Source organism: Nansenia antarctica, assembly GCF_963989245.1.
Source record: "Nansenia antarctica genome assembly, chromosome: 1".
Classification (NCBI taxonomy): domain Eukaryota; kingdom Metazoa; phylum Chordata; class Actinopteri; order Argentiniformes; family Microstomatidae; genus Nansenia; species Nansenia antarctica.
The window spans coordinates 25,125,118-25,148,677 of record NC_137674.1 but is presented as its reverse complement, the minus strand read 5'-3'; the positions used below and the strand labels follow the sequence as shown (position 1 = coordinate 25,148,677).

Sequence of the window (23,560 nt, the reverse complement as noted above, 5' to 3'; positions counted from 1 at the left end):
TTTAGTGTTGTCCCAGGAAACAAAACGAAATAATAGTAAATGTTGAAAAGCTGACAAAAGCTCTGTGTGATCTTGCTCCAATGGATGCTGACTATGATCGCGCTGTGGCGGGGGGCTGGTCTTATGGTCCCTCGTTTAATGCATATTCATGAGGCGATGAGTTGGGCAAGTCGATATGGACGATGATGCATTCGGCAGCTGTAGGAAATTCGGAGATACGAGTTCCCGAGTAGGAAATAACCACTAGAACGACCCTTTTAAGTGGACCCTTTTAAGTGGGAAACTCGTATGATGATACCCGAATTGAGACCACTGTGTCCACTGTCCCCTTAAACTTTCTCGTCAGAAAACAGACGTTGATATTGACAGTGATGGTAAACATGTAAACAGTATTCATCTGTCTGTACAATTTATTTGTACATAATTAAATTCTAACAATCACACGTGTGTATAATGGTATGCTTGATGTTCATTATGGATTGCAAACGAAAGCGTACTGATTGAAGAGTTCCCACTTCAAAAGCACTCGAATGCATTCATTTCGGAGTCATGACCTCACCAAACGGGAACTACGTGTTCCCGAGAACCAAACGAACACACCATACGCCCAAGCAAACTAGAGTAAGGTTTTAAAGCACATTAATTTTATCACGAAATGTTTTCCCTCCGGACACTAAAGAAATGTGTGTCCCCAAATGTTTTTATTTCATAATCGCAGGCACGTTTAATATAATATTGTTACAATACATTTCACATAAATATTAGGTTACAATTTCCGTGTGATTATTATTCAGACGCGCTCCTGCGTCAAGTTCGATGTCACACCTTCACAGTAGCCAATGAGAGACGTCAAAAAATGGGTTTGTTCCGAAGGCGTGTCTTGTGGAGCGGGCGCATTGAAATGCACACATGTTGTCCCCTAAAATCGCGGATATGGAAATTTCCACAAACGCAGGCATGATTGGCATGTGTTTACTGACCTAGATGATCAGCCCTGGCCCTACCCATCGACTATATAACATATCCGATTACCCCTTGTTTACTTTAATGATCTACAACATTAATAAGGCCTAACTATAAACCATCTGGTCTGGCATTTCTGTATGCACATTAACCGTGGTCAAGTTGATTCATTTTGGTCTGTTGTATTTATCTTTTGGGAAATTAATAGAAAGTAATGTAAACATTAATATTTTTCTGTATCAAATGTGCACATATTGACAGTCATCAATGTCCATACGTTCTACGTATTATTGTGTGATAGACCTCTGTTGTCCCCAAGTGCTGGAAAACGGTACAATACCCCAAAACGGGATATCCCATATTGCAATGCGACAAGAATCGATTCATGCTAGGCTAGCTGCATGTGCACATCTGGAGTCGGATCGCAAACTTGTTTATGAATTAATGTAGATATCTGGAAAACATTGACTTGGAAACGGTCCTACGTGAATACAGGTTTATACGTTTTTTTCGAGATTAGATACATTATATAGACGCCGTCTGATTTCAGGTGAGTAAATTGCGTTGTAAGCTAACTCGGTAACTTAGCTAGCAAGCAAATAGCATTGCTAGTGGCGGTTCCGACTAAACCCTGACACGGGAACGCTTCATATAGAAATATAACATTGTACCAGATGAGTATAAATGTAATTGTAATGAATATCTTAATGATCAGAAACTCGCTAGTTTATAACTACATGAACTCTGAGCGAGAATCGTTTTCTGCATAGAGTCTAACAACATTATTTATAATAACGTTACAGCAATTAGACTGACCCATGTGGCTAAGTAGCTACACAACAGGACAGACATGGGGCTGCTGCTGTGTCATTATAACATTGCTTAATGTTTCACTCGATAGTTGGAAGCTGAACACAATTTCAATTGTGTCATTTTAGTTGTTCAAATACTCACTGTACAAGCTGTTAGCCGCTAGCTAGCTACCCAACTAGGTGACAGTTAACCTAGCTGGCTGTGTATGGCTGTCTAATAATGGTTTATTACATTTATAACAATGTTTTTAATGATAGTATCTTGTTTGAGAGCGCTTATCCACATAGTTGATGTTGACACGTTCTCGGGGAAAGTGGCTGAGTGAGAAGGCTACAGTGTGTTGTTATGAATGGTTGGTCCTGAACCTGTTCATCACCACCACCACCTCTCCTTCTCCAGGTTACCTCTCCTTCTCCAGGTTACCTCTCCTTTCCAACATGTCTTACCCCCCTCACCTCAATCGCCAGCAAATTGGCATCCCTCAGCTTCCCCCAAGGATCCCACCTCCCCAATTTTCAGGGTTTCCCCAGACAGTCCCACCAGGTGAGTTAAAGGGCCAGCTAGGCAGCACCATCAACCTGTATGGCGTACAATACTATTAATTACATTTTTCAGTACAATTAGAAATCAGTCAATAGACTACTTTAGATGGAAGGGCTTCTTCACCTAGTTTTTTTATGATTGTTTCCTCTTTCAGGTACACCCATGATTCCAGTACACATGGGCTTAATGACCTCCACACCAACGGTAAGCAGTAACTGCTGTACTACTCCTGTGTAAATCAGATTGTAAATCTATTGGCGCTTTTCCATTATCGGCCCGGATCGCTTCGGGTCGGCTCGCTTCGGCACGCTTCGGCACGCTTTTGAACAGTTCTGGTTTTCCACTATACACAACAGACCAGGAACGAGTAGGAGGAGCAGGAGATAGTAGGCGGAGTTACGCGTCATAACAGTGTCATAAGATTCCCCCCGCTATACAGATCAGCAGGGGGAAATGCGATAAGAATATTGTCAAAATGCAGCACTGTCGTGCACAGATCAGCCTTACAACATGTAATGTTAAGTGCCTGTAACTTGCCGCTTTCAGTTCTCGAGTAGATCTCGCAACCAGGGAAATGCCGACACAATTCTATTTTTATTTCTCCTGACACGTTGAGTAGTTTGAATCCGCTGTAGACAGCTCCGGTTTCGGAGCAAGACTATCGGCATTAGTCAAATACATGCTCACATCAAGTCATCCGCTCACTGCTGTCCATCAAAAATGGCACATCCATCAATAATATTACACAATAACAACTGCTCTGATTAGATTGCTTAGATTGTTTAATACATCAACGGGGGGAAAAGCGAGATGAACTCTGCACGAGTATCATGCTTCATTGAACGGAAAGTCCTATCTATCCCATTCAAAGTGTTTTAGCCATCCCCCTTTCCACTGGTAATAAGGAATTGGCAAGAATAGATCGATATAAATAGATCAACATAATGCAGCACTATCATGCACAGATCAGCCTTAAAACATGTAACGTTAGATATATAACGGAGCGATGTATTTCTACGGAAAGGCTGACTGACGCGGGGCTCATTCAATCTCCGCGTTCGTTATAGATACACTTGCAGCAGCGGGTGGACTCCCGGTTCATTGAGTTTACGGTTAAAAGCATAACTTCTCGGGGTGTCAGCGCGGTGGTTCAGGGCTCAAAATGACCGTATACCGATAGTGAAGTTAGCAAAGGAGTATTGTGATTTTACCACCTCCATAGCCGGTGTTATTCACGGGCAAAGACGGTGCCCTTTGCGGGTTAATAACTGTGAGTTACCGTGGGTTAGGATAACAATTCAAACGTGTCCGGATAGGGGAGAGGACAGGGAATCCAAAACCATTTGAATGGTGTCGATACGACACTGCTATCACGGTCGACACAGCGCGGAGCGAATTCCCTGTTAAAACGATTCTCTCGCCCCGCTGTCAACGGGAGTTTCAACCAGCAGGCACGGTGCTGCGAGCAGCAGCGGGTGAACTCCCGGTTCATTGAGTTTACGGTTAAAAGCATAACTTCTCGGGGTGTCAGCGCGGTGGTTAAGGGCTCAAAATGACTGTATACCGATGGTGAAGTTAGCAAAGGAGTATTGTGTTTGTACCACCTTCACAGCCGGTGTTATTCACGGGCAAAGACGGTGCATAATAGCGATTTTTGTGTTATGCTTGTTGTAAATAAAAGTTCTATGATGCATTGAAATGACATTAAACTAAGATAATACGATGGTCAGCATAATTTTTCGAATCTTTATTAATAAGCTATTACAGAAACTGTAGTGACATTTTCCAAGAGCGAATGTGGTATTTAAAGATGGCGGTTAGCGAAGAAATCTATGAACATGGGATGACGATTTCCATTGACCAATCAACGGTGTGCAGCGTCACACGTCACACGCAGCCTGGCAAAAAGGTACCCTTCGGCCCTATGGTTCCTGCTCACGATGGGTAGCTAAAGAAGCGACCCGACCCGACCCGACCCGACCCGACCCAGGCCGACAAATGGAAAAGCGCCAAAGAAGCAGGCCAGCCCGGGCTGACCCGGGTCAGCCCTCTAGTGGAAAAGCCCCATATGTGACTTGGAATATTCTGCTCTCAATAGTCTCAATAGGCTTGCTTGGAAACTCATGATTTGTCGTTGTCAACCTTAATTGAAATACCTTTTGGAGAACCACGTAAGGGATTAACAACAGGCCATTCTTGACCATGGATGAAGTGCTAGTATAGTTCTAATGACATTGTCTTGAAATAATGACATTCCTGCAGGGTTCCCGCGCTGGTCTTAAAAAGCCTTAAAGTCTAGGGTTAGGGTCCGACTTACGGCCTAAAAGGGTCCCACATTTCAGTTATCATAAGATCCTGCAAGGAAATCAGTCCGACCACATCTATTTACGCTGAAATGAATCAAACTGGAACCCCAAAAATGCCAATTCGCTTCCTTTTTTGTCTGTATGGCAGTGAAATCCCTAATTTCAGCACCTTGAGGATGACAAAAAGCTATCATATGGTGTTGCGAATAGGTCCCAAATTCTACCCAAAGAGGTCTTAAAAAGGTCTTAAATGTGACTTGTTGAAACGTGTAGGAACCCTGTCCTGTCTTATGTCCCTGGGTGATCATTGACACTGACTGTTGTACTGAGTGTTGCAGTCTGGTACTGATTTGATTGGTGTTTGTATGTGTGTGTGTTTTTATTCTTATTTCAGGTCCTTGTTCCTACCACGGTCTCTATGGTACAGAAGCTCCCTCCCCCCAGAAAAGAGCTGAACACAGTCAGAGCGAAGGAGACGGAGGAGGGTGGCAGTGGGGGCCCGACCACAACAGTGTTTGTCGGGAACATCTCGGAAAAGGCCTCTGACATGTTGGTCAGACAGCTGTTAGCGGTGAGCAGGGCGAGCAGGGCATGGAACAAGATTCTCTCTACATGCAGGGTTCCCGCGCTGGTCTTAAAAAGCCTTGAAGTCTAAAGTAAAATCCAGTAATCAGACTCATAAGGCCAAAAAAGGTCTTAAGTTTCAGTTATTAGGTCTAAAAAATGAGGTGCTAGGTCAAATGAGATTAGCTTGTCCTGCAAGGAAATCAGTCCGACCACATCTATTTAAACGTGGAAATGAATCAAGCTGGAACCAACAAATTTAGAAATTGATTGGCGCACAAAGCTACGGCAGGATGACAAAAAGCTATCATCTGGTGTTGAGAATAGGTAAAAAATTATATTCAAAGAGGTCTTAAAAAGGTCTTATTTTACTTGTTGAAACTTGTAGGAACCCTGTTAACCTCTGTGATGAACATGTCGTTGAGTTCAAAGCCAATTGCTGCTGTCGTTGTGTGAGAATAATAATGATAATAATAATAAACTTTATTTGTCCTGCCCAACCCTAGTTCATTAGTTATGATGTGTCCAGCGTGTTGTTATAACGGGTTACAGTCTCTGATTGATGGAGTCCCTGTGTTTGTTTTCTCCCTGTCTTAGAAATGTGGCTTAGTCCTGAGCTGGAAGCGGGTTCAAGGAGCCTCTGGGAAACTTCAAGGTAAAAACAAAACAGGTACAACACTTCTATAATACTTTCCCTCCTTTTCTTTTCATGGGTTGAAATCTAGAATGGCATGATTGACCCTTCACATGTACCGTATTTTCCGCACTATAAGGCGCACCGGATTATAAGGCGCACCTTCAATGAATGGCCTATTTTAGAACTGTTTTCATATACAGGGCGCACCGGATTATAAGGCGCACCGGATTATAAGGCGCATAGAATAGAAAATACTGCAGTCAAACGTTTGACTGGGGTTGCGTTACGCCCAAGCTCCACCTACTGCGTTGCGTCACCTCTCCATCGGTGTTGTGTCAACTTCCCGTTGTCCATGCTCCACCTGAGCGTTGTCACCGTCAATGTTCTACCTGCTCCACTGTCAAATATATATATTTTTTCACCTCAAGTATCAGCCGTTCGTCATCCATTTTTGCAACAAGCGTCAAGGACCTGCGGTGATTCACAGCTGACTCGCGTGAATAGCAATTCGCAATAGCTGCGACCACGAGCTATAGAGTAGTTAGCTACAAGCATTTTCAATCTGGTATTATCTCTATTAGTGGATTAACCGCTGTGGTGATTTAACAGCTGATAAAAATACATCAAGTAGACTACAAACAGAGCAAAACAATAAAACACCAGAAAACAACCAATAGGCTATACAATTATAACCAACAACCAATATGTGACAGCTCCTGGTGAAATGTGCAACGTAATTTTTTACACATGCTTAAACTACAGATTGTAAGCTTTCAAATGATGTGTCATACATTCAAATCAGAGAAAGATTGAACACGACAGGCGTATTTGAATGTTGGTTCACCTCAAACACTGAATGGGAGAAAAGTGACTCTGAACGCAGCCCCAGCTACGAACGCTGCTAACAAAATACATCGCTAGGAAGGTCCAAACTGTATTTTAATAACATGACAACATACTGGGAGAACATCGACATGCTAAAAACACATAACTACACATAACTAGATGAACACACAGTTCTTGCTTTTGAACACGAGCTAAAACGTATATGTTTACAAGTTTACAAGTAAACCCTCCCTTACCGGTAGCCTCCGGCAAACGAGAATAATGAATCCAATACACACATTATAAGTGTTTAGTGATCGTTAAACTGTTGTTTATTATATCGAGTGGGTACTTTAAAACTTCAAGTTGAAAGCACCAAGAAGGACGACCGCCTCGAAATTCATCGATGTTCATGTCCCGTGCTCGCGCTGTTGCCTTCATTCGAATAGTGAGACGCTTCTACTTGCGGCTCTCTGTTCAACAACCCACTGTTCGAGTTTGTCCTCTAACTGTGTTTGTCCTCTAACTGTGTCTAACTGTGGCCATCTCGCTTTGTTCCCTCGGAAACTCTGTTTAGTCTTCTTTACTTGGGGTCTTGTGGTGTGGGACTGTGAGTAAACACAACACCGGTGTTTACTGATTACCGTAATGTTGCAAGCGGTGCGGCTTTGTAGTTTACCAGTCGTACTGAAACATTTTGACAGAGCGCCTTGAGCGCTGTGTACAACCAGTATGGATCAACCAATTAACAAATTGATCCATATATAAGGCGCTCCGGGTTATAAGGCGCACTGTCGTTTTTTTTTCAAATTAAAGGCTTTTAAGTGCGCCTTATAGTGCGGAAAATACGGTATTTATAATGGCTTTATTTGGCATGTTGGGCTGTTAGCTAGTTATTAGCCATGCTAATGGAGACTTCACATAAAGCATTAGAGTATATTTATTCCCCCATCTGCCCCCTCTCAGTTCCTCTTACTTTCCTGTTTTTCCATGCCTTAGTGCTCGGTTATAAACTTGAGCCTTTGTGTTATTTCTGTGGAACCATTTTTCATCTCACTGGAGGTGACTTGGTGTGACTAGAACTGGTGTGCATCTTCATCTAAACACCAAAGACTTAAGTGACTAAAAAGCCTGCCAAAATTAACACTGTCTCACTCTCCTTCTCTCCGTTAAGCGTTTGGCTTCTGTGAGTACAAGGAGCCTGAGTCGACCCTGCGGGCGCTTCGGCTCCTCCACGAGCTGCAGCTAGGAGACAAGAAGCTGCTTGTCAAGGTTGACGCCAAGACCAAGGCTCAGCTGGAAGAGTGGAAAGCCAAGAAGAGGAGTGCCAACGGGGTGTGTAACGTAACGTGTGTCCTGTGTGCAGGGCCGGTCCTAGGCATTTAGGTGCCCTAAGCGAGAGTATGATTTGATGCCCCCCCCCCTCCCCCCAAATGTTTGGGGTGCCACCACCAGTACTGCCTCATCACCACCCACACATTCAACAGTAAGCCACCTTCGAGAGAGGGCACGCACGTTAGTTGCGGGCAGGTGGGCGGGAGGTTGAGGGGAGGTTCGCAAGAGGCGAGTGTGACTAATCGCGAAGCATAATAGAGACAGTAGGCTGAGACATATTTTCATAGAGACATGAAATTCATAGAGACATACAATTATTTAAATGTGCCATTTGGCGCCCTCAAGGCATTTGGCGCCCTAGGCGACCGCCTAGTTCACCTATGCCTAGGACCGGCCCTGCCTGTGTGGCAACCGCTAGTATAGAATGGGGTAAACACGCACCCAGGCTAGACTAAGTAAGTATGTAAGGTCATGTTCTCACATGAAAATCCGAATCATGAGCCGGAGCAAGTGGATGAGATTGCAACATTGTTGCATAAATTATTTCTCTGAATTTGCGTTCTCACAGCCCTTTATGTAAACGAAGTAACATACGCAATCGTCGAAGCAACAGACGTGGTAGTTGATTGGTCAGAAAAATGTTTAAATTGCCCCGTGCAGAGAGGGAGCGCCCGTAGTGGCTTGCCACTCAATTTGCCACTCCTGGTCGTTGCTAGGGAGACAGCACAGGCACGGCAAGGCAAGGCAGGTTTATAACAGGGGCAATTCAAAGTGCTTTACATGCATTATTTAAAAATACAGCAAAAGCAGCATAGTAAGAAAATACAAATTACAATGAATAAAAGCAAATATAAGAAGTAAATAAATAAAACATGAGGGTCTATGAGGGGGAGCAGGTGGGAATAACTGGGTAAATGGACTGCACTTATATAGGGCCTTTATCCAAAGCGCTATACAATGGCCTCTCATTCACACATTCACACACCAATGGCGGCAAGCTACCATGCAAGGCGCCGGCCCGCCCACTGGGAGCAATTAGGGGTTCAGTGTCTTGCCCAAGGACACTTCGACACGTGGCCAGCCGGGGCTCGAACCGCCGATCAGCTAACCTTGCGATCATTAGACGCCGGCTCTACCTCCTGAGACACAGCCGCCCCGGAAAAAGTGGATCACATGTATTCTGCCATTCCTGAAAGATTATTTGTTTTGTTTTGTTTTGAATATGGCAGTTTCTTTAGCTTCTCTCTCTCTCTTTCTTGTCGTGCTCCATCCATCAGGGAGCCAAGTCTGAGGAGGGACCAAAAGAGGAGGAGGAGGAGGAGGAGGAGGAAGATGTTATTGACGAGGACACAAAGCGTCGTGACCAGATAGTGAAGGGGGCAATAGAGGGTCTTATTCGTGAATATGCCAGTGAACTCAATGCCACGTCCCAGGACTCAGACAGCCACCCCCGCAAGAAGAGGAAGGAGAAGAAGGAAGAGGTACATTGCCCCCATGCTGTTATCCATCAGTTACTCATCAATGACTATCTATCAATAACTGATGTACAGGAAATAGAATGAACCTTATCGTTACACCCTTAGATAAACATTTTTGATCAACCTCTCAATGAGAGGACATGCTTACAACCTCCCCTACCCCTAACCATCTCCCCTAACCCTGCCACCCCCCCTCCCCCCCTGGACATGCATACAACCTCCCCTACCCCTACCCATCTCCCCTAACCCTGCCACCCCCCCTCCCCCCCTGGACATGCATACAACCTCCCCTACCCCTAACCATCTCCCCTAACCCTGCCACCCCCCCTCCCCCCCTGGACATGCATACAACCTCCCCTACCCCTACCCATCTCCCCTAACCCTGCCACCCCCCCTCCCCCCCTCCCCCCCTGGACATGCATACAACCTCCCCTACCCCTAACCATCTCCCCTAACCCTGCCACCCCCTCTCCCTCCCTGGACATGCATACAACCTCCCCTAACCCTGCCACCCCCCCTCCCCGTTCGTTAACTCTGTGTTCTATGTGCCCATGTTATCTGTTGCTTGTTGTTTCTGTGTTTTCCGTTTCTCCCATATTGTCAGCGTTTTCGGAAAAGCGCTATATAAATGTAATGAATTATTATTATTATTACATGTTGTGTTTGTTGTGTTTGTGTGTTATGTGGCAGGAGGATATCAATGCAATAGATATGGAGGACGACAAGAGAGACTTGATTTCCAGAGAGATCAGTAAATTCCGAGACACACACAAGGTAACATTTCACGTTTTTTTAATACTGAAATTAGGTTTTGGAGAAAAGCTACCCACATCTAGATTGTACTTGGTAGTGTTGGAACATCCTTATCAGCAACAGGAGTTCAACTTCAGATTCTTTTATGTATTGTCCCCATCTTATGACCGCTATTTTCAAATAGCAGTAGTCCAGTAGTTTGTTTATTTTGTAGGTCAATTGAACTTGATGAAATTTATCAACAATAAAAAAAATATATATTATATAGTAGCTAGCTCTGAAGACTGTGCATATGTAGTATGTCCGTCAGTCAACAATGCCTTTATAGTTATCTCCAAGGAATTAAGGGTAGAAATTAAAACTCTGTTCACAATACTGAATTGGGGGGCAAATACAAAGTAAAAACTACAGAGTAGGTTATATTTACCAACACAAAGTGCATGGACATAATGTAAAATTCCCTTAAAGCTAATCTATTCATTAAACCCCACCATTATGATAGAGATCATATGGTGACTAAAGCAAGATGAATCAGAGCTTTGGAAAAAGTTGTCGAGGATAGGATGTAAGTATGAGCTTTACTTTCTTCTTTACACATCTTGGGCGCCCCCTGCTGGAGGACTTGCAAAGGGGCAACTGGCTCTGAGTCACAACAACTCTCCCCCAGCCTGTCCATTCGGTTGTTAAGTCGTGACGTGTTTCCGGGTCCAAAGTTGGCTGAGGCGCTGTCTTCGAAATGCCTCAGTAATAATAATAATTCATTATTATATTAATAAATATTATTATTTATTTAGTGCTTTTCCGAGGCTCAAAGACGCTGACAATATGGGAAAAACTGGAAAGTGCCGTGTCCCTTGTTGTATGAATAGATCCCAGTCTAAAAAATGATTGAACTGTCATTCTACCGCTGTAGTACAGTGGTACTCTGGTGCGGGGAATTTTCTTGGTTTGGACCCGGAAATTGCTAAACGTCACGTTTGACGTCAGACTTAACAACCGAATGGTTCATCATGGTGTAGCATTTCTCCATGAACGTCAAACGTTAAATTCCAAAGTGACAACCTGTTAGCTACGGTTGACTGGGTTAAGGAGGGTCACTGGCTCTCAGAGGGAGAGGCCAGGGAGCACAGTGAACCTATGCAGGTCCTAGTTTTAGAAATGGCGTGTTTTGAAGACACACAGAGACAGACTGAGACAGACTAACCCACTGCAGTGATTTTAGCTGCAGCCAATGCTAAAGCAGGGCGCGCCTCTCCACAGCACTCTGCGTTCTGAAGACTAGCCAGGTGAGACCCTCTCGTATCATTCCATCCTCTACCTTTTTTCCACTGATCTTTCTCTAATTTTCTGTACCCCTTCATACCCCCCCTGTCATTGTGAGGTCCTTGTCCTGTGTTACTCATACTCTCTCTGTTCTGAATATTGAACACTTTTATTTTCAAGAGCTTCAAGGTTTAGTTACACTACACAGAAAGCGTTAAACACCAGATTTTTAATATTTTTTTAAAGCCAATGAGAGGAGTTTGCAGTTGAAGGTTGGTTGTATAGTTAATTTACACTCATCTTTAGTCTTATGCTCAAGATATTAAATTAGTGGTCTGGTCTGCAATGGTGATAATTCAAGCATGGCTTGCTGAAAGTGTGTGTAAGTGGAAAGTGACTAAATCGCTGAGCTTCTCCGTAGACTACAAATTATTTAAAACAAAACCATAATCTTATGACAAGTTTCATACGTAAATTTTTTTTGTAATCAATTATTTATTGCAAAACAGTACACATGAAAAACTCACATTATTACACCAAACAAAATAAGTGTCTGTCCTGATTTTTTTTTTTTTTTTTATCTTACCCCCCCCCCCACACACACTATAAACACATGAGTAAAGTTTCATACGTTATTAGTTCATTTTTTAAGTAGCTTTTGGCTGCACTTCTTCTCTTGTACCAAAAAAAACATGTTTGTCATCAGTGGAGTGTTGAGAAAGAGGTAAGTCAAGGAACATTTGTAGAACATCAGTTTTGACTGTCAGTTGATCTAAAGACATCTTAAAAAAAGATGCAGCATTAGGGATCTCTTGTCTTGGCTAAATCTCTTTCCTCAAACCTCTGTCTGTACTCCTGTTCCTTCCTTCCCTTTCTCTCTCTCTCCCTCACCTGTCAGACATGAGACCCACAGTTCTCCACAGCTTTGATGTTTCGTTCTGTTACAGAGCTATATGAGAGCAGTGCACTATGGGATTTTGACCCGTTCAAATCAATTTCCTTTATAACCTTCTTGAGAATGGTGCTTGGCTCAGCCATTGTAATGTTTATGTTTAGGACCATATCGTCTTAAAGACGAGAGCTCTTTGAATTATGGGTCTCACTCTGGCTTAATGGTGAGTTGTATTTATCATTTGTTGGGTTCGAGAGTGCTAGATGAACATCAGAAGACTACATGTGGGTAAGACCGCTATAATTTCATTCCTTTTGCCAAAGTGGAATACCTGCATTGACTCTACCACAAATGTAAAAGAAGTATGTCACTATTTTGTACCTAGACACAGATCTGTTGTATGTAATGATGATATGCTTGTTGATGAATTTACTGGTTGGTAAGGTAGCTTTATTTTGTCTTATGAATTTTACCTGCTTTTCCTCCCAGGCGTAGCTTATAGGCTTGTAGGGGCAGAGCCAGCGCTGAACCCATAGTTCATCACCTGTAAGTCACCAACAACTAGCTTGAAATGGATCCAATCTCTGTTTCCTGACACACTGAGAGAGGGGGAACCTTGATCTGTGTTTCTGTGGTGTTCCATTGACCAAGGGCCAATACTCCGGTTTGATTAGTTAAAGTGACTTTGGAATGCTTAAGTCTGATTACAAGGTGACTTAATTGAAGTGGTTTCCGGGGTTCTCTCACTCAGCCATACTGTCCTCCTCCTCCTCCTCCCTGCCGCAGTGGAGTACATGTGCTGGAGGCAGGGTCTCTGGAGCTAGCCTCTCAAATAGCTATGTATAAAACACATGGGACCTGATTATTTAACTCACTTAGTAGGGCCTAACGCCACACATTCAACAGTCATCCATTTGGCAGCACACTTCGGTAAGGACACAACAAGAATGTATAAGGCACTCTTCTCAAATGTACCGTGAGAACAATCTGAACCCTAGTGCTGTTAAAGCATGGTGAAGCTAGCTAGTACCTTGGACCTTGATACTTACTATGCTGGTGCTGGATTCTCTAGATAATTAGGCTATTGCGTCGCTCTGAAACAGGGAAAATAGTCAAATGTAAATTCGTGAGCTTAGAATTATAAGGTTCTATCTCCGTTTAGGGTAGTTCAGAGATATTGAGCGTCAAAGTTTTTACATTCCATTATGTTTTGTGAGATGGAACCGTTGTATTTGATTAATTACTAACAAAACATTTTTAACATTTTAAAAATAACACCACACAGGCATTAATAAACACCTAATGGATCAGATAATGGAAAAAACTCAATTTTGACAAACATTGAGATAGAACCTTATAATAAGGGTATCCGCGGTGTCTTGAAAAGTATTAAAAGTTGATAAATCAATTTTGGGAAAATCAAGACCCTTAATAAGGATTAAAAAGTCTTATCATGATTTTATGAGGTCTTGAATTTTGTTGGTATTTTTCTGAATTAGACTGTCCAAAGAGTTTGAGTCCTAAAAACTTTTAGTAAAAGTTCGTGAATTTATTAGTTCTATTAAAAAACAAAGATGAACCGGAAATTGTGTTGTTTGATAGTGGTCTAGTCTATTGCAAACTAAAACTGTTAAGTTAAAGGCGTCACTGATGTAAACGGTTACATCTCGAAGTGGCGGTGAGGTCTGGAAAAATATTGACAAGGTCTTTAAAAAGTATTGAAATTAACCTCAAGATTCCTGTATATACCCTGATAATGCTAACGTCACGAATTGGCAAAGCACAAAGAGCCTCTCTTGTCTGGCTCTGAGATTCTAAATGGGGATTCATTGCAAAGTCAAGGTGTACAAGAGCTTGACCAACAGAACGGCCTAGTCGTACTAAACCTCTATGGGACCATCAACAGTACCGTCTCAGTGACCAACCATCACTGCAGGCCCACACTGGGTCCAGGGTTTGTTTACTTGACAAGAAAAGCGTACATCCTCGTCGTAGCCTACTGGCTATTAAAACTAGTTTTCCTGAACCCATGTATGTATACGTTTGACATATAAACTGATCATATGATTATGAGCTCATAATCGGTTGCCCGTTGCCATAGTGAACTGGCTTTCCGTCACGGTCCCGAGGCGTTATCTACTGTTACCCAGACCTGTTAAAGCACCAGAGCTGAAACCTCTGAGGAAACATCAGAGACTCATGGAGGACAACAATCCCATGGGGCCGTTCTCCTTCCCTGGCTCTCCGGAGGCAATGAGTCTCGGCGCAGTGTCAGTATGTGAGCATGGCTGGCCCATGGACTGTGAACCACTCGTAACATCCTGTGTTCACCTCTTCTTCTGCACGTTGGTAGATTTGTGAAAATAACTTGTGACTGTTGCTGCCCCGGTTGATGCAGCGGTCCAAGTGACCCTCTGCAACTTTCTTCCCGTTGGGCCCTGCAGAAACTGGAGGAGGAGAAGGGAAAGAAAGAGAAGGAACGCCAAGAGATTGATAAGGAGAGAAGAGAGAGGGACAAAGAGAGGGAGCGAGAGAGGGAGCGGCGGGACCGCGAGAGGGAGAAGGAGCGGGAGAGGGAAAAGGAGAAAGACAAGGAGCGGGAGAGGGACAAAGACCGAGACAGAGAACGAGACCGCGAAAGGACAAAAGACCGAGAGCGGGAGAGGGAGCGGGAGAAGGAGAGGAGTCGTGACGTCAGCCAAGACCGCAGTAGATCCAGGTTTGCATGAGTTTGACATTGGCGCAGCCTGTGCTGAGGTGACAGACATCTAACTCTACAAAAGTTAAAAATGACTCCCCTATATGTTGTTCAGAGAGAGAAGCCGAGATGAGAAGAAACGAGACCGCGAGGAAGACGAGGAGGAAGCGTATGAACGCAGGAAACTGGAAAGGAAGCTGAGGGATAAGGAGGCCGCCTACCAAGAGGTACGTTAGCATCCACCTCAGTGCTGATTGGCCTGTGGTGAACCATACCTAGTTAGGTTAAACTGAACCATACCTAGTTAGGTTAAACTGAACCATACCTAGTTAGGTTAAACTGAACCATACCTAGTTAGGTTAAACTGAACCATACCTAGTTAAGTTCAACTGAACCGTACCTAGTTAGGTTAAACTGAACCGTACCTAGTTAGGTTAAACTGAACCATACCTAGTTAGGTTAAACTGAACCGTACCTAGTTAGGTTAAACTGAACCATACCTAGTTAAGTTCAACTGAACCATACCTAGTTAGGTTCAACTGAACCATACCTAGTTAGGTTAAACTGAACCATACCTAGTTAGGTTAAACAAAAAAAACATTCATACTGCAGGGTTCCCGCACTGGTCTTAAAAAGCCTTAAAGTCTAAAATCCAGCAATCTAATTTATAAGGCCCAAAAAGGGTGGAAATTTCAGTTATTAGGTCTAAAAATGAGGTGTTAGGTCTTAAAAATGAGATCCTGCAAGGAAATCAGTCCGACCACATCTATTTACGCGGAAATTAATCAAGCTGGAACCAGAAAAACGCCAATTTGCTTCCTTTTTTGTCTGTATGGCAGTGAAATCCATAATTTCATCACCTCGAGGATGACAAAAAGCTATCATATGGTGCCGCGAATAGGTCTAAAATTCTATTCAAAGAGGTCTAAAAAAGGTCTAAAAAGGTCTTACATTTGACTTGTTGAAACTTGTAGGAACCCTGTACTGGCTCTGTCTTGAGTGGAAATGGAAGTAACATCAGTTGTTAACGTACTGTAGCTGATGTAGTTTATGTATTTACTGTAGGTGATGTATTTACTGTAGTTACTGTAGTTGATGTAGTTACTGTAGCTGATGTAGTTGATGTAGTTACTGTAGCTGATGTAGTTGATGTATTTACTGTAGTTGATGTATTTACTGTAGTTGATGTATTTACTGTAGTTGAGGTATTTACTGTAGTTGATGTATTTACTGTAGTTGATGTATTTACTGTAGTTTATGTATTTACTGTAGTTGAGGTATTTACTGTAGTTGAGGTATTTACTGTAGTTGAGGTATTTACTGTAGTTGAGGTATTTACTGTAGTTTATGTAGTTACTGTAGCTGATGTTGGTTAATTCTGACTTTTCTTTCTCTTAAAGCGTTTGAAAAACTGGGAGATCCGGGAGAGGAAGAAGGCGCGGGACTACGGCAAGGAGACGGAGAGGCAGGAGGAGAGACGGCGTGAGATGGTAAATACGTACGATTTATGTCAATCAATCAAACTTTATTTATACAGCGCGAGTCATACATTGAATGCAACTCCAAGTGCTGAACATAAAAACATTAGTAAGTTAAAAAAGAAAAAAGGAACGTGAGTTCAAAAAAAAGAACATGAACTTGAATAAATAAAATACAACACAATAAAATAAGAGATAAGAAATAGGTCAAAGCCATGTCCTCTCTTTCTTGCTTGTCCGGGATATCTGGATCAATAATTCGTGACGTTAGAATTATACGGTTCTATCTCCATTTTTGGTCAAAATTTAGTTTTTTACATAATCTGATCCATTAGGTGTTTATTAATGCCTGTGTGGTGTTATTTTTAAAATGTTGAAATTCTTTAGTTAGTAATTAATAAAATACAAAGGTTCCATCTCACAAAACATAATGGAATGTAAAAACTTTGACGCTCAATATCTCTGAACTACCCTAAACGGAGATAGAACCTTATAATTCTAAGCTCACGAATTGTAAATCGCTTTGGAATAAGGCGTCTGCTAAATTCCCAAAATGTAAATGTAAAATAAAGTGGTAATGTTTATTTTCTCAGACTAAAGAAGCCAAACGGCTGAAAGAGTTTCTGGAGGATTACGACGACGACAGAGACGACCCCAAATACTACAGGTGAGAACCCTTCTGGAACCTTCCAGAAACCATTTGTACAAACTAAGGGTGTGTTCTCACTAGAACATTTGCTTCACTTGGAATCGGAGTTTGGGATAAAATTCGCTTTGCTCTGCGTCGTTTGAAGCTGTGAGAACGCGCATTCGAAGTCGCTCCCGGAGCAAACAACCGACGCTTGCTCCGCCGCCTGAAAAGGGTGGTTTCGCTCCGATTAGAAACGACGCATCGAGGCTGTCCATAGGAAAACAACAGTGTATGCGTGTTGATCTGGATAAGAGCGGGACGAACAGGCAATTTTCAAATTTTTCTGACCAATCGACTACCACTTCTGTTGCTTCGATTGCGTATGTTACTTTGTTTACATAAAGGGCTCTGTGAGAACGCAAATCAGAGAAATAATTTATGCAACAATGTTGCAAACTCATCCATTTGCTCCTGGTCCTGATTCGGATTTTCATTTGAGAACATGACCTATGACATCAGAGCCCTCTCTATGACATCATGTGAGAACATGACCTTACTTTCTCACTCCCAGGGGCAGCGCCTTGCAGAAGCGGTTGCGTGACCGAGAGAAGGAGACGGAGTTAGACGAACGGGATCGGAAAAGGGAGAAGGAGGAGCATGAGGAGATCAGACAGAGGCTGCTGGCCGAGGGGCACCCTGACCCGGACGCCGAGCTCCAGAGGGTGAGTTCAGTGTATATCTGTGTATGGGTCTGCACCAGTGGTGTAGTCTAGTTTTTTCTAGTGGGTATACTGTGATTTTTCCTCGCACATTTTCAAGTGGGTATACGGAAATCCTTGGCCTTTCCTAGTGGATATAAGGCATAGTCCTGCATATCACGTAGACTACACCCCTGGTCTGCACCTGTCAATGCATGCGTGTATGTGTGTTCCCTCAGGCCTGTGGCTCTGCTCCAGGGTTCCCGCGCTGGTCTTAAAAAGCCTTAAATTCTAAAATCCAGCAATCCAATTTATAAGGCCTAAAATGGTCCCACATCTCAGTTATTCGGTTTAAAAATGAGGTGCTAGGTCTTAAAAATGAGATCCTGCAAGGAAATCAGTCCGACCACATCTATTTATGCGGAAATTAATCAAGCTTGAACCAAAAAAATGCCAATTTGCTTCCGTTTTTGTCTGTATGGCAGTGAAATCCCTAATTTCATCACCTCGAGGATGACAAAAAGCTATCACATGGTGTCGCGAACAGGTCTTGACATGTTGAAACTTGTAGGAACCCTGTCTGCTCTGACCTGGTGTGTCCGTGTGTCTCTGTGTAGATGGAGGAGGAGGCAGAGCGACGGCGGCAGCCCCCAGTGAAACTGGAGGCGGAGCCTGAGGAGGAGGTGCCGCAGGAGAAGACGCAGAGAGAGCAGCAGCGGGGGGGGAGGAGGGGGGGGAGCAGCAACGCACCGTTGCAGATCGCCCCCCCGTGCCCACAGCCCCATTCAGACGACGACGTGGAGGAAGGTGAGGACGAGGATTATCACTACCAGGGCGAAGACTCGTCAGAGGCCAAGCCGTACCTCAAACCTACGTTGCGGCCGATCACGTCTGCGCCCTCCGTCTCCTCCGGCAGTGGAGGAGCGACGCCTAACTCCCCCGGCAACGAGTCTCCCTGCGGCATCATCATCCCACACGAGAACTCTCCAGAGGCTCCGCCTCCCGAAGACCTGCGGCCCAAGATAGGCCTCAGCCTCAAACTGGGTGAGTCAAACAGCTCAGCAGGGGTAAACAGGGAGGCAGGGTATCCGCAGTGTCTTGAAAACTATTAAAAAGTAATTATTGTAGTATTACGATTTTATGAGGTCTTGAATTTTGTAGGTATTTTTCTGAATTAGACTCTGTCCAAAGAGTTTGAGTCGTAAAAACTTTTAGTAAAAGTTCGTGAATTTATTAGTTTTTATTAAAGAACAAAGATGAACCGGAAATTCTGTTGTATGATAGTGGTCTAGTCTATTGCAAACTAAAACTGTTAAGTTAAAGGTGTCACTGATGATGACATGAAGTGGCAGTGAGGTCTGGAAAAATATTGACAAGGTCTTTAAAAAGTCTTAGAAAGGTATTGAAATTAATCTCAAGATTCCTGTATATACCCTGGGGAGGGCATAGATTAGATTAACAACTTTATTGTCATTGCAGAGGACAAGTACTAGACAATGAAATGCAGTTTAGCATCTAACCAGAAGTGCAAATAGTTGTATAAGATTTTTCACTATTTTGGCTCCTGGTCAAATTCAGGATCCAATTCAAAATCCTACTCACCACTTACAAAGCCATCAACAATCTGGCCCCCCCTCCTACCTTGCCGACCTCGTCCCCCTCCACACCCCCTCCCGTTGCCTCAGGTCTGACGACCAAACCACAACCTCAAGACCACCAGGACCCAGCCCCGTCCCTCTGGAACGCCCTCCCCAACCACATCAGACAGGCCAACACCCTCCCAACATTTAAACAGGCCCTCACAACACCTCTTCAAGCTCGCCTTCACCAGTTAACCCTCTCCCCCTCCCCTTCCCATGTGTCCCCAGCACTACCTTAATTAGGCCCCTATACTTTCTTTTATTTATTTTTTGTGTATTTTATTATTACTACTCAATCTTTTCAGTTTGTAAAGCGTCTTTGAGTGTCTAGAAAAGCGCGATATAAGTCTAATGTATTATTATTATTATTATTATTATTATTATTATTATTATTTTCCAACATATCTGTTCATTGCCTTCCTCCCTCCCTACCGCCTCAGGCGCCACTGGCAGCCCCAGCCAGCCCAACACAGTGAAGCAGCGCAAGAAGCTGGCGACGGTGGACAGCGTCTTCAACAGGGACGACGAGGAGGCAGACGAGCTGCCCCGCAAGAGGAAACTGGTGCCGCTGGACTACGGAGAAGAGGACAAGAACCTGGGGCTGGACGGGGCGGAAATACCCGGGGGCAAGGGCGGCCAGAACACGGAGGAGAAACGCAAGCATATCAAAAGTCTCATTGAGAAGATTCCCACAGCCAAGCCTGAGCTCTTCTCCTACCCTCTGGACTGGACTATGGTTGACACGGTAAGGGGGACGTTGTTTCAGCGGAAGTCACATAGGTCCAGTTGTGTACAGGGTTCCCGTGCTAGTCTTAAAAAGCCTTAAAGGCCTCTAAAATCCAGCAATCCAATTCATAAGGCCTAAAAAGGTCCCAAATGTCAGTTATTCGGTCTAAAAATTAGGTGCTAGGTCTTAGAAATTAGATCATGCAAGGAGATCAGTGGAAATGAAAATGTACTTTTGAGTAATTATTATTATTTATTTATTTTTAAACTTATTTATTTTATATTAATTATCCTTCAGACTTTTTTGTCTGTATGGCAGTGAAATCCCTAATTTCATCACCTCGAGGATGACAAAAAGCTATCACAAGATGCCGCGAACAGGTCTAAAATTCCATTCAAAGAGGTCTTAAAAAGGTCTTAGATTTGACTTGTTGTTGACTTGTAGGAACCCTGCACAGAGGTCCAGTTGTTTAGCAGAGTTCTGTGCTTTACTGTACAACAGCATATTATACTCACTCGTGTGATAAAGTAGAAGCTCTGTTTCAAAGCTTTGAATACGACTGATAATCATTTTCTTCCTCTCAGACCCTGATGGACAGGCGCATTAAACCATGGATCAATAAGAAGATTATTGAGTACATCGGCGAGGAGGAAGCCACTCTAGTTGATTTCGTCTGTTCAAAGGTTAGTAAGCAACTAAACACCCTGGTCTGGAATGAGGATGTTAACTGTTCTCCTAAGGATGATAATAATAATAATAATAATAATAATATCTTAGATTTATATAGCGCCTTTCTCAGACCCAAGGACGCTTTACAGATTTCATAGACAGACAGTCAGACAGACAGAACAGAAAAACAAAACAAAGAAACAAAGACAACGAGAGTGCCAAACTAGACTAGAGGCCAAAGGCCTTAGAGAACAGGTAAGTTTTGAGGGCTGTGTCCAGGGTAGGGGGGCGTTGCGGATCGCTGTGGGGAGAGAGTTCCAGAGGGTGGGAGCTGCCACACTGAAAGCTCTGCCCCCGAAGGTCCGTAGGTTGGTGCGGGGGGTGGAGAGCAGACCCATGTCTGAGGACCTAAGGATAGTTATGTGCTGAAGTTTCTCCTCATTGATTATGTAGGAGTTGAGGCGAGAGTCAACGGTAATGGTGATTGGAGAACTAGTTGACCGCTGCTGTGAATATAATTTGCTGTAGTACAATGTATCCGCGGTGTCTTGAAAAGTATTAAAAGTTGATAAATACATTTTGGGAAAATCAAGACCCTTAAGTATTAAAAAGTCTTATCACGATTTTATGAGATCTTGATTTTTTTTTCTGGACTCTGTCCAAAGACAGATAAAAACCTTTAGTAAAAGGATAGGATGGGATAGGAAAGGAAGGATAGTGGTCTAGTCAATTGCAAACTAAAACTGTTAAGTTAAAGGTGTCACTGATGTAATCGGTTACAGCTCGAAGTGGCGGTTAGGTCTGGAAAAAAATATTGACAAGGTCTTTAAAAAGTCTTAGAAAGGTATTGAAATTAACCTCAAGATTCCTGCATATACCCTGCAAAGGTAATGGTGGTTCAGTGTTTCCTCCAGGAATTTTTACATTGGTGGCGGCGCGCGCGATTTTTTTTTCCGCGTGCACGCGCATGAAACGCGCACGCGCGCTCAAAACAACGACCTAATTTCAACCAAAACTAGAGGTAGGATGGCAAAAAAAAAAAAGAGTATACAGAATATAAACTTGTGATACCGGTTTCCATCCATCAGCTCTGAAGGTTTACATTACTCACGGATCCAATGTCCTTCCAAACGAGCAGTCTTGGCTCCGTCTCAAACACAACAGAAAAAGTATGTCCAACTTGGCGAAAGTTTCCCAGTGTTTCCAACTTGCGCGAGTTCTTCAATTTGCGACAGTTTTTCAGCAGGGATGGTTGAGTCTGCACGGTTCTCATGCCGGTTCACATTTAGACCAATCAGGAGTAGCCCTTGTGTCACGTCGTCAACTGAATGTTTAATGTCATTAATCAGCGTCATTTTGGATCAGCGGTTAGAGAGAGATGGCCGTGGATTTAGGTGCACTTATAGTCAACATCCATTATAGCGCTGATCTAGGATCAGATATATTTTAATCAGCAAAAATGTTCAGAGGTGGATATTATTATTATTATAAAAAAAGAATTTGTGGACTGAATCAATTTGTGGCGGAGGAAATTCATTCGTGGCGGCCCGCCACCAATAAATGCATATAGAGGAAACACTGTGGTTGGAGAACTAGTTGACCGCTGCTGTGAATATAATGATTTGCTGTAGTATGATGGCGTGGTTGCCATGGTTTTCTATTCAGCATCTTCCTCTTCTCAGGTGATGGCACATGGCACGCCCCAGGGTATTCTGGATGACGTCGCTATGGTGAGTGGATCCTGGATGTACCTCCTCCTACTGCTTCTTATGAACACGTCAATTCGTTTGGTGCATCATTGGAGTGTCAATAAAAAAAACATAAATACAAATACCGGTACCATATTTTGAATTTAAAAGTTTAAAAAAGTTGTAATCATTGACATGTTTCTTCTGAGAAACAATTTTAGCAACCCAGATAGCCACAAACTAATTAACTCCAAACTGATCCGTTTACAGGTTCTAGATGAGGAAGCGGAGGTCTTCATAGTAAAAATGTGGAGGCTTTTGATATATGAAACTGAGGCCAAGAAGATTGGACTGGTGAAGTGAGGGACACCCAACACCCGACAGTCTGTCTCTAACCCTGGTCCTTATTACACTGACTGGTCATCACACCACCCATAATAACAAGCCTTTCAGATTTTGAGAAACTGTGAAAATGGGCCTTCACCCTTCACCCTCGATCCCCAACCCCCGTTCCGTCACCGGAGAGCAGCGTCTGCTGTGTATGTGTGTCTGCAAGAATGAGTATTGAATTCATGAGTACTCACACAAGCTTATTGCATGGAAATGTTTTTGTCGAACTGGGTTCCCAATTTGTGAGAGACTGTCCAGGCAAAGCCAGTTGTGCATTTTTACCCATTTCTGCTCCTGTGTGTCTGACACATTCTGCTCTATTATTTAGTATTGTCAAGTGGAGGCACTTGCTCCACTGTGTGACCTAAAGAAATAAAAACACTTTTTAAAACATGAAGTATTCCATTAATGATTACTAAACGTATGTTGAGTGTAGGAAACTGTACTGATGTAGCCTACTGATTTTATTTTTTTCTAGGAAATGTACTGATTTTATTATTTTCGTATTCAATATTAAAATGATTCATAATGGTTGAGTAATGTCGATCACAGAAAAGGGCTTCACGTAT

At 43.1% G+C, this 23,560-nt stretch overlaps 1 protein-coding gene across 1 annotated transcript; it reads left to right on the top strand.

The window, feature by feature from the left end:
* The first annotated feature begins 1,383 nt into the window (after positions 1–1,383).
* On the top strand, positions 1,384–23,365 carry rbm25a (RNA binding motif protein 25a). Its single transcript, XM_080539398.1, has 18 exons — positions 1,384–1,513; positions 2,176–2,319; positions 2,474–2,523; positions 5,020–5,196; positions 5,787–5,844; positions 7,826–7,986; positions 9,264–9,467; positions 10,155–10,238; positions 14,817–15,091; positions 15,186–15,297; positions 16,471–16,560; positions 17,142–17,215; positions 17,751–17,901; positions 18,495–18,921; positions 19,958–20,262; positions 20,829–20,927; positions 22,596–22,643; positions 22,872–23,365. The coding sequence occupies exons 2-18, from the start codon at positions 2,214–2,216 to the stop codon at positions 22,962–22,964; spliced, it is 2,514 nt and encodes an 837-aa protein (XP_080395524.1). The 5' UTR covers positions 1,384–1,513; positions 2,176–2,213; the 3' UTR covers positions 22,965–23,365.
* Positions 23,366–23,560: the final 195 nt, after the last annotated feature.

Coding starts and splice junctions, on each gene's coding strand:
- rbm25a (XM_080539398.1), top strand. CDS start 2,214: ATGTCTTACCCCCCTCACCTCAATCGCCAGCAAATTGGCATCCCTCAG. Junction 7,987..9,263: donor AGAAGAGGAGTGCCAACGGG/GTGTGTAACGTA, acceptor TCCATCCATCAG/GGAGCCAAGTCTGAGGAGGG. Junction 22,644..22,871: donor TTCTGGATGACGTCGCTATG/GTGAGTGGATCC, acceptor ATCCGTTTACAG/GTTCTAGATGAGGAAGCGGA.